The sequence below is a fragment of the Apus apus genome, chromosome 1, assembly GCF_020740795.1.
Source record: "Apus apus isolate bApuApu2 chromosome 1, bApuApu2.pri.cur, whole genome shotgun sequence".
Taxonomy (NCBI): domain Eukaryota; kingdom Metazoa; phylum Chordata; class Aves; order Apodiformes; family Apodidae; genus Apus; species Apus apus.
Genome location: NC_067282.1, coordinates 812,672 through 823,399, shown reverse-complemented (window position 1 = coordinate 823,399; position 10,728 = coordinate 812,672). Strand labels below are relative to the sequence as shown.

Below are 10,728 nucleotides of genomic sequence, written 5' to 3'. Positions count from 1 at the left end.
CCAGCCTCACCAAGGGGGCATCCAGGGACCTGAGGCCTCCTTGGGGTTGGCAGCCCATCAACTGCAGGAGCCGGAGGGGGGGGGGGGAAGTATGAGATCATGATTTTTGTAAGCCTGAGGTTCTCCTCTGCCCTGCTTCTTCAGACATTAGGTCATTTTCCTGAGGAAGTCGCCTGTGACGTTGCTCTGGTTATAGAGGGAGCTGGGGTGGAGGCGCGAGCTCCAGCTCCACCACCGGGAGGCTGAGGTGCAAGAGCTCCAGGACACCACGTCCTGTCAACGTTTGCCAGAGGGATAAGACTCAAGGGGTCCATTCAACACAGGTCCTGACAGCTCAAGACGTTCTCCCCTCCCCACTTCAGGTGCCCTGAGATGCTCAGGCTTCCAGCCCCGGTGGCGAGGGAAGAATCCCTCACCCGCTTCACCCAGGGATGTTCTTCCGAGCAGTCCAATGTCACAGCAACCCTTGGAGATCAGGGACTTAGCAAATCATTTAATGTGTAAGAATGAAAAAAAATACCTGTATTTAATGAGTTTTGTTACTTATCATAACTTTTCAAAGTCCACCCCCAGTTCTACCAAGGAAAACAAGCACCACAGCGGCGGCTGGTCGTGGAAGTGACATTTTCTTCATAGAAGTCAGAACAAGGTTGTTCATTTGTTCCCCATGGACTTCTGCTGCCCACGTCACCCAGACTCACCACCAGAGCATGAAAACCTTCTTCAGCTTGGGCAGCAGGCTCTGGTTTGGGATGCCTGGGCTGTCCTGGGCCAGTTCTGCCTTCCCTCACCTCCCTATCATTTCTCCTCTAAGTTTCCAACACAAAGTCCAGAGTTTAGGCTCTTCACTCTTCTGAGAAGCTACACAGGGACTCAACCATCTCCTATCTGCCTGGGGTGACTTCAACTGAGTCAGCTCTTGGGTGACAATGAGGTGCATGTTCCAGTTTCTTGAGTCACCAACCTGACCTCCTGGTCCAGTCACCCCCTCGAGCTGGCCCTTCCAGTGGCCACAGGTCAGCATGCAGCTGGATGTGATCCTCTCAGGAGAACTCACCTGGGTGCCAAAGACATCTCTTCCCCAGTTCATGTTGTTCAGGCCTTCTCTCTCTCTCTCTGCCAACCACAAACACTTTATAAACCAGTATGTAGATACATATCCATAGGTATGCTGGCCCAACACCACTCAGAAACCACTGATGACAGCAGTGGCCCATCTGGAAGCCTTCCCCAGGCCAAGCTGGAGCAATGCTCAGCTCCCACTCTCTGGAAAACCTGCCTTATTACACATATCTGTCAAATTTAGCACCAGAAAACCAGAATGAACCCAAAACTGCCTCAGTTCCCACGAGCAGGACTGCAGTGCACTGTTCATCTCCCAAAAAGGGCTCCTCAGGCTCCTTTGCTGTGACAATTCCTGCAGCAGGGAGATGGTAAGATGTCCTAGAAAAAAGCTCTTCCCTTGTCTGCTTTATGCCTGTGGAAAAAACCCAGCCCAAGCTCCAGAAGCAGCAGGCAGGGCACAGATCCTGACCACAACAGCAGGTACCTGAGCAGTGTTAGCAGAAGTGCCCTCTGATCACTCTTCCCTTTGGCTCCTTAACTGTCAAGGTTAAGGATCCAGTTGCTTCCCCATCAACAGCAGAGACTTCCCCCAGTTCCACTGGAGCCAATTGTGTGGGAAGCCTCCAAGATGTTGTTTTTTTGCAGACAGAGCATCAACAGTGTCTGCTGGTCTATGTAATTATATATAATTAGGCATCTGAGCCATTTACAGGGGATATGTTCAAGGAAGAAGAGAGTAAGAGAATTTTATAGGCCCTGTTTTGTCCAAAGAAGAGATGATGAAAGGCAGAGCAAAACCAATTTACCAGTCTTGGGGGGGAAATTAAGTTCATTTCATTCAGTGAAAGCTGAAGCAGATGTTCAGTGTGGAAGACCTGATCTCTGACAGCTTCCAACCAACGTGAACATCTAGATCAACCTGGAGAGCTGGGGGTGTGAAAAGAAGGGGGAGAAAAAAAATAATAAATGCCACAACTTGACTCCTAACTTAGTCCATCTAGCAGTGGTGGAACAGACCTTCAGCACCCAACAGCTGAAAGGCCTGTAGTAAAAAAATAACATTTCATGTGAAGAGATTAAGAGGCTTTCCAGAGTTCCTCCAGATTTTGCTTCCAGCTGGTGGTTCCCACACTGCTCAGGAAAGACAACTGAGATCATTGCAGGAACAAATCAAACTTTTCTCTGACACAGAATCTAGTCCAGAGGGCTTCCTTACACAGTAAGCAAGATCTTACATAAGTGAAGATTGCAGCTTGTTCTCCTCCAGTGCAGCAGTTCTTAGAAAGCCACACAGAAAGAGCAGCACTCCCAAGAGGACCAGGAGAAAGAACCAGTTCATTTCTTCTGAAAAAAACCCATGATGGAGACCTGTTTGTTGGCTCTGCTGGCAGTGGCTGCTCCTTTCTTCAGGTTCTTCCTTTCTTCTTTTGATTCTTTCTTCAGAGGCTGCTTGGGTGCTGCTGGTGGTGGTTTGGACTTGAAGTCATCCTCACTGTCTGTACAGGATTCACTCTCATAAACCTTCTCTGTCACTGGTTAAAAGAAAAGAACAGATGATAATGGTTAAGACTGTGCAGAGCAGAGACCTCGCCACTGCATTTCTGGAAATGGTCATTTTGGGATCAAGGAGCATGTGTCAGATAAAGGAATTAAATCCATTGCTGAAAGTTATGCAGTAGATCCAGATGACTGGACTAGCTTTCCATACAGTGGGTCAAACAGCTTCACTCTTCCTTAAGTTAGTGACTGAGGAGTTTCATGTCATCCAGCTCTTTCACAGTGTCTCAGGGCTGGAGCAGCTCTGCTCTGGAGCCAGGCTGGGAGAGTTGGGGTGTTGAGCCTGGAGAAGAGAAGGCTCCAGGGAGACCTGAGAGCACCTTCCAGGGCCTGAAGGGGCTCCAGGAAAGCTGGGGAGGGGCTTGGGACAAGGGCAGGGAGGGCTGGGAGCAGGGGGAAGGGTTTCCAGCTGGCAGAGGGAGCTGGAGCTGAGATGTGAGGGAGAAATTCTGGGCTGTGAGGGTGGGGAGAGCCTGGCCCAGGTTGCCCAGGGAAGCTGTGGCTGCCCCATCCCTGGCAGTGTTGAAGGGCAGGTTGGATGGGGCTTGGAGCAGCCTGGGCTGCTGGGAGGTGTCCCTGTCCCTGCCCTCCTGTGCTGAGGGCTCCAGAGCTGGACACAACACTCCAGGGGGTCTCAGCAGAGCAGAGCAGAGGGGCAGAATCCCCTCCCTGGCCCTGCTGGCCCCACTGCTTGTGATGCAGCCCAGGACACAATTGCCCCTCTGGGCCAATCAAGAACTGTGACTGAAGAGGCCTGCCAGCTCACTGCTGTCAGGAGTGATGGAAAACTGAGGGATATAAAGCAAGGAAATGAAACTGGAGTCAGCTCCTGTGATGAAAGGCACCGTTAGATACTGATAAATGTTGTTGTATCAGCTTTCCCAGCAGTGCTCTGGAATTCTCCTCATAAGCCATTTTTCTTCAGCAACTGCATTCGTTTAAACAGATGTCCTAACTTCCCTTCTTCTGGGAAATTGGCTTTCACTTGCATTAATGCATCAAATTAAAGAAGGTTTTCTACGTAACCAGAGAGTGGGAAGAGGAATGGTATGAAATCCTGCCCTGCAGGGCTGGTGGGTGCTCAAACAGGGGCTGCAAACCAAGCTCAGCTCTCCCTTCAGAGGCAACAGGCATTTCAGGGAGCTGCTTTAACAACCCACCAGCCACTTACTGAGCTTCAAAAAGTTACCACATTGTCACCCCTGTCCGTAATTGTTGGTAACTCCAAAAGTGTGCACTTAATCCCCTCCAGTTGCAAGACAACACAGTTTACATCAGCTTTCTTTTATCCTGAGATCTCAGCAGAGCTTAGCAATTCTCTGTTTGCAGCAGCTACAGGCACCCAGAGACTGATGCTCAGCTCACAGCCAGACTTGCTACACCCCAGTACCTCAAATTGTGTCAGCTTGGCCTTAAACTAGTGCTGTCAAACAGATTTAACAACAATATTCCAATATACACATCCATGTGTGTCCTTTCAAGCTCCAGAGGTAGAAATACAAGAGCTTAAACCTCAGTAATTCCCCTTGGCTGCAGCCTAAGAGCACTGGATTGATGGGGTCCCAGTTGAAGGGTGGTTAACAAGCCTTGTGCTCAACTCCACAGATACTTTAATTGCTCAATTTCCCCCAGGGCTAATCCCTAAATTAGTTTTGCTTTTTGACACCAATTCCTTGCTATTGCAGCTATTGTGAAAATGATCACTTAAAATCATGGAGAAATATAAAGTATGGTTTAATCCAAATGTTAGGATTTAACATCTCTTCAACCCCAGGCCTTGTTTAAAAATAAAATAACACAAAAAGACAGCAGGGAGAAAGGAAAAAAGCCCCTACATTTCAAATACCACCAACAATTTACATTAGCCTGGGAGATGTGCAAGTTATTCAACCTTCAAATGATTAGGCCTGTGCATGGAAAGGGTGGAAAAAGGAGGGGAGGAGAAAAACTGGACAACAACCAGGCAGCAAGTTCAGTGCAACAGACTGGTGGGTTTTTAGCAGGGAGAGCAGCATCTCCTCCCTACCCAGTTCCTCCATATCCCAGCTCCATCCCTCACTCCATCCTAGAGGATCTGTCTCCCAAAAGCACAGCAGGTAGTGGATGTGAACTATAAAACCAAAGGGCTGGACTGCAACATCTGGCTGATGAGGAAAGGCTGAGGGATCTGGGGCTGTTTGGTCTGGAGAAGAGAAGACTGAGAGGGGATCTTAGTAATGTCTATAAATATCTGAGGAGTGGGTGTCAAGAATGGGCCAGTCTCTTTTCAGTGGTGCCCTGAGATAGGATGAGGGGAAATGGACACAAGCTGGAGCACAGGAGGGTCAAGCTGAACATGAGGAGAAGCTTCTTGCCTGTGAGGGTGGCAGAGCCCTGGGACAGGCTGCCCAGAGAGGCTGTGGAGTCTCCTTTTCTGGAGACTTTCAAGACCCATCCTGATGTGTTCCTGTGGGATCTGCTGGAGGTGACCCTGCTCTGGCAGGGGGATTGGACTCAATGACCTCCAGAAGTCCCTTCCAATCCCAACCCCTCTGTGATTTCACAAGAGGCTATTACACCCCTGGGGGGTGAAGAGCAGAGGGGAAAAAAGGTCATTTTCCCAGCCCTGGTACATTTGAAAAAGAGAAAGAGAAGAGCAGTTTGCTGGAAGCTGAACCCAGAAAAAGGTTCACCACGAGCCCTTGTTCAACTCCCCAGCTAATGGTTTTTTGTTCCATTTTCCTTCCAAGTGTTTTAATGGTTCAGTCTGAGAGGGGAGAACAAAACACCCCATAACACAACAAGCCAAAGCAGTCAATAACTTTGTGCAAGTTCAATTCTTTGACAAAAATCCAGCACTTTCAGATTTCAGTTCCTGGTGCAGCCAGTTGCTGAGTGTTTGCTTTGTCTTTCTTTAAAAGAGACACACAAAGTTAATAGGAAACATAAGATACAACTGGACAGACAGGTGCAAACAGACACGAGCTGAATCATGTCCAGCAGCTCCACATCTGGGCCAAGGAAGCCTGGATCTGTCTGTGCTGATGCACAACCTGCAAAATGGCAACAGATCTTCTCCTAGAACTGGCTGAGCTCCCTTTACACCTACTCAGATCAGCGAGGCTGGGGAACCTGAAGCATCCCCTGCACCTGAGCTGAAAACTACACATTCCACTCTCTTAACATTTTAAAAGCCCTTAAAAAAAAAAAGACAAAGAATCCAAACTCCTGCAGCTCTACTTCAATGTCAGGATGCAGAGGAGCAAACAAGTGGCATTATGCAGCTTTCTCCAGGTCACAGGAGGAAGCAGCATCCAGTCAAGCTGGAATTCAAAGCCTCTGGCTCTTGGTACTTTCAGTATAGACTCTTTTCCTTCCTGAAAGCAGATTCATCCTTATCAGAAACCCTCCTTTTTTAAGCCCAAATTTATTCCTTGTTTATTTGGGATACTTGAAGTTGATATTAACATATAACCAAGCTCTGCTGCACAGCTCTGGATTTATCCTCATAAGAAAAAAAGACAACAACCAACCAAACTTATCCCAGCCAGAACTGATCCCAAAATTTAGACCTCTCTCTGCAGCATCTTTAAAAGCTTGTAGCTTTGGAGAGGACAGCAAATGAAGGAGGTGCTCATGCTGGCAAGGAGAGAAGGGAGAAGAACTGAAAGAAAAACCTGTGAATAATGAAAAAAAGGAAAAGGATTCAGCTCCAGGCCCATGGCTCCCCACCCAGGCCTTCACCAAAGGGTTGAAGTGAAGGTTTTGAGGCTGAAGTGAAACAAAAGTGATTTTGTGAACCCCTCTCTGAGCCTGGGAGAGGTAAAAATCTTCCAACACATCTTCTACAAAGTTAGCTCCACAGAGGAGTAGGAGACAGGCAGTCTTACCCATGCAGCCTTCCTCCTCGTCAATGAACATTTTGGATTTCAGGACACGCTTCCGTTTCCTCTTCCTCCCTCCAGCTGAAGCCTGAAGGACATTGCAGTCTTGTGAGAAATCAAGAGTTAAGGCCCCATGCACAGACACAGGTCACCCAACCATCAGCTGCAGGAGGGAAATCTAACCTCTCTAATGAAGCTGATCACGATTTGATAACCGAATCTGCCCTTTCCCAGGATATCCTGGTCTCATTGTTGCTACTGCCACAATTCTCCTCACCCTACTGGGACAAATTTCAGAGAGATAAAACACAAGTTCAGTGAGACAGCAGCTTTCCTGTCTGCCAACACAGGGGGCACCTTCCTCTCCTGGGGGATGCAGCCTTTTGAAATGTGTTTAGTTGTGTGAGAAGGTGGTGCCAGGGTTGTCCCATCATCCCCTCAAAGAATGAGGAAATGACCAGGTGTGCAAGACACCAGGACTCCTGCTGTGACAAACAGCTGCACTTGCAGTACAACTGGATGTATCTTCTCAGCTCAGGGGTTAACCTCTTGCCAATCTCAGCCCACCTCCCTTAGGCAGCAGTTTCCCCATGATATCAAGCATCTCTGGTTTCATTTCTGGTCCTTTCCCGACTCTCGAGGCCAAAATATAGAGGGAAAAGTGTTCAAATATAAGCACCAATTCCTAGATTCATCAAGGGAAGAGAAAGCTGCTGTGTCAGCATAAAAGCTAGAGTTTCAATAACTGTCTAGACAATGAATGAACTAGTGAACCTGGTGGATCCTTCCATGTGGGATGACATGATGGACTTGACAAGCAAACAGGACCTCCCCTGTAGCATCTGAAAAGTGGCTGGTTGGGCAAACCCCATCAAGGTGGATAAGAACAGAAGTTAATCACCTTCATGTGCTCTTACCTCTGTAGATGAAGGCCCCAGTTCAGCTTTCAGAGCAGGTACAGGAGGTGGAGATTTCTCTTCCTCAGGTGTGGGAGATGGTGGGATACCTGCTGAGAAGATGAAAATCTCAATAGTATGTGGGTCTAATGCCCTCTTGCAGCTACTCTTCTGTCTCAGATAATTTAATTTAACTCTGAACAATTGCCTGGGACCAGGATTTTGGTCAAGGTTTGCAAGTTCTCACTCAGATTTGTTTAACTCAAGTCAGGACAAACTGTTTGCAGCTTGGGCCTCCAGCCAGCCTGCCCACCCTGTGCTGAGGTGCTGCTCCCAAAGGAAGGAGGGTGGAGGGTGGGGACAGGCTGGAAAAGTGCATTTGGGATTTTTGAGAAGCCAAAACCAGTTCCACCAAATGAAGCTTTAAAAATGGGCTCAGAAACTGGCACGTTTCAGCCATCTATTTCACTTGCTCACTAAAAAGAGACTGTCATTTGTTAAGAAACTGAAAAAGTCAGGGTTTAAGACCACGTGTTCCCAAACCACTGGATGATCTTAAGTTTCTCTGCCTCTCCCCCATGTTTAAAACAGTCATTTTTTCACAGGTGGTGATGCACATCCCAAACAACCAACGCTACTAGCTTGGAACCACCTTAATCCAAGAATTACGTGCAAGATACTATTACCCACCCTAAAAGATAGTGAAGGGACACTCCAACCTTTCATTTGAAAAGGAAACAAACAAGAAATCAAACCACCCCAAGAAATGAAGCCCATGCTCTCATCTGTGCTCTCCTCCAGGTGCAAGGACAGAGACAGGGGAATCCTTTCAATGCCAAAACTGCCTGAAATGGTCAGGGCCACCTCCACGGAGAGCAAAAGCTGCTCTGGAGTTCCTTCCAGCAATGTCAGACAGGGACTTGGTGAGACCAGCAGGGCTGACAGACAGGAGGGAAAGGCAGGGTCACTCTTCTGTGGGGCTGGCAGAGGGTCAGAGCCCTGACAGCAAAGAAAAGGGGAAGGGAGCAGCACCTTGCAGCAGGCACTGCCTCATGGAAAGGGCTCCAAGGAATCCTCTCCAAGTGAGCAAGGCTGCCGTGCGAGCCCTGGGATGTGGGGGAGAGCTAGGAATGTGGGGGAGAGCTAGGAATGTGGGGGAAGAAACTCCTCATCTGACCTATTGCTTCACAATAACAAGGCTGCTGCTGGACAGGAGGCCAGGGTGCCTGCTTGGCTGCTCCTCCCAGCCCTGCTGGCTGCAGCCCTGCGCTCACCCTGCCGCTGTAACACGAATTCTGGATCTGTAGCTGTCCCAACCCATTAGGTCAGTGTTAAGAGTTATGACTGTGCCAGGCACACGGCCAAGTGACCTTCACAGGTTAAGAAGGGCTCAAGTGAAACAGTGGTTGGCTGCCAAGGCTGAATAATAAATTACATTCTTCAAACAGGGACTCAGCCTCCTAACTACTTCAGTAAGCGAGGCCCAGAAATGCAAACAGAGTGGGATAACATGACTTGGTATTTCACCTTGCTCCAAAGAGCTGGCTCTGGCAGCTGAGCAAAGATAAAACCAAACAACAGATCTGCTGGGAGGTGCTAATTTGCTGGGGCAGCTGGGACTGTGGCTGAGGAGCTGCAGGGAACTCAACATTCTCAGTATTTATCCCAGTCTCACAGCAACTCACAGGCTGCAGTGCCTGTACACTGCACAGCACCAACCCTGCCCAGGCCAGACACATCCATTTGAAAAGGTTTTTAAGAAAGGGCTGAAAACAGCCTGGTAACAAAACAAATTCCACCTCTGCTGTGTTGAAGGAGAGGCTGCTGAAAGTAGTGTCAGTGTGTCAACCCCACTAGGCTTGCCTGGGGGAAAATCTGGGCTGCTCCTCAAGCCTCCTCCATGTAAGTTCCCCCAGCTTCTGGCAGGCACAAGGACCTTTCTCCCACGTCAGAGCTTTTCAGACTAACATTAAGCTGCGTGTCTATTACTTTATTATCCTCTTGTAGCCAACACAGCCCTCTGACATGTGATAACTCCTGAGTCAACCTCTAGCTGCTGCCCACAGTTTACTCAACAGCAACAGCTGCATGAAATGGATACAAGTTGGGCAATTGGATGTACCAAAGATGTAAAATCCTGGCTTTGTTCAGTTTGCTCTGACCCTGCCTGGAAAAACTGTGAGAAGCTTTAGTGCTCCTGCTGCAGCTCTCCCAAACCCAGGGAGTTTGTAGGTTACAGTGCCACTGAAATCACCCTCCAAAGTGGCTGTAAAACACTTGTCAACACTGCGAAAAGCTGCCTGTGTTGGTCTAGCTGAAGCTGCCAAAACCTCCTGTCCTCTGTGGACACACTTGTGTAGTTTATTCTGGCACTGGAAGCAAAACAACCTGCAATGACTAAGGCAGCCTCGTACCAATATAACTTTTTAATGAAAAATCATTTAAATGGAGAGGATTGTGCCTTATGCCTCCTCTGTATTTTTCAACTAGGCACAATGTGCTGACGCTCATGTAAGAGGAGCTTATTTTGGGCTAATTTCAGTACATTAAGAGCAGACTAATATAAAACAAGGCAGAAGTCTTGCCCTGACATCAGAGCGCCCAGACAGCGCTTTGCATCCGTCCTAGGGCCCTGATTTCACACTCACAAAATGTCCCCGAGTCTGCCTGAAAAAGGGCCATGGTTTTATTAGCAGTCCCACAGGTGGAGCTCTGTCTGAAGGCCCTTCAGTCCCTGCAATGGCTGAGGACAAGCAGCCCCTTGTATCTGCAGCTGCAGCCGCAGGAAAGGTTAGTACCCAGTCACAGAGGGGTCAGGGTTGGGAGGGACCTCTGGAGATCATCCAGTTCAACCCCCCTGCCAGAGCAGGGTCACCTCCAGCAGATCCCACAGGAACACATCCACATGGGTTTGTGATGTCTCCAGAGAAGGAGACTCCACAGCCTCCCTGGGCAGCCTGTCTCAGGGCTCTGTCACCCTCAGAGTCAAGGAACTTTTCCTCATGTTCAGCCTGACCCTCCTGTGCTCCAGCTTGTGCCCGTGGCCCCTTGTCCTGTCCCTGGGCACTGCTGAGAAGAGACTGGCCCCCCCTCCTGACCCACCTGCAGATACTGCTCAGCCTTGAGGAGACCCCCCCTCAGTCTCCTCCTCTTCAGCTGAGCAGCCCCAGCTCCCTCAGCCTTTCCTCACAGGCAGATGCTCCAGTCCCCTCAGCACGTTTGTGGCCTGTGCTGGGCTCTTCCCTTATCCTCCATGAACTGGGGAGTCCAGAACTGGACAATATTCCAGACATGGCCTCACCAGGGCAGAGGGGGAGGAGAACCTCCTTCTCCCTGCTGGCCATGCT

The 10,728-nt window shown here is 49.1% G+C and overlaps 1 protein-coding gene across 3 annotated transcripts in view; it reads right to left on the bottom strand.

Annotated features, from left to right (window-relative positions):
* Positions 1–471: 471 nt before the first annotated feature.
* POLD3 (DNA polymerase delta 3, accessory subunit) overlaps positions 472–10,728 on the bottom strand; it is a 35,498-nt gene continuing 25,241 nt past the window's right edge. For 2 of the 3 annotated variants that reach the window (XM_051608734.1, XM_051608736.1), the window contains 3 exons: positions 7,403–7,494; positions 6,492–6,573; positions 472–2,597 (listed from right to left, as the gene is read on the bottom strand). In XM_051608734.1, the coding sequence (XP_051464694.1) occupies positions 2,401–2,597; positions 6,492–6,573; positions 7,403–7,494 (371 nt within the window). In that variant the 3' untranslated portion in view covers positions 472–2,400. The remainder of the gene's footprint in view (positions 2,598–6,491; positions 6,574–7,402; positions 7,495–10,728) is intronic. The other variant, XM_051608735.1, reaches the window with a different exon arrangement.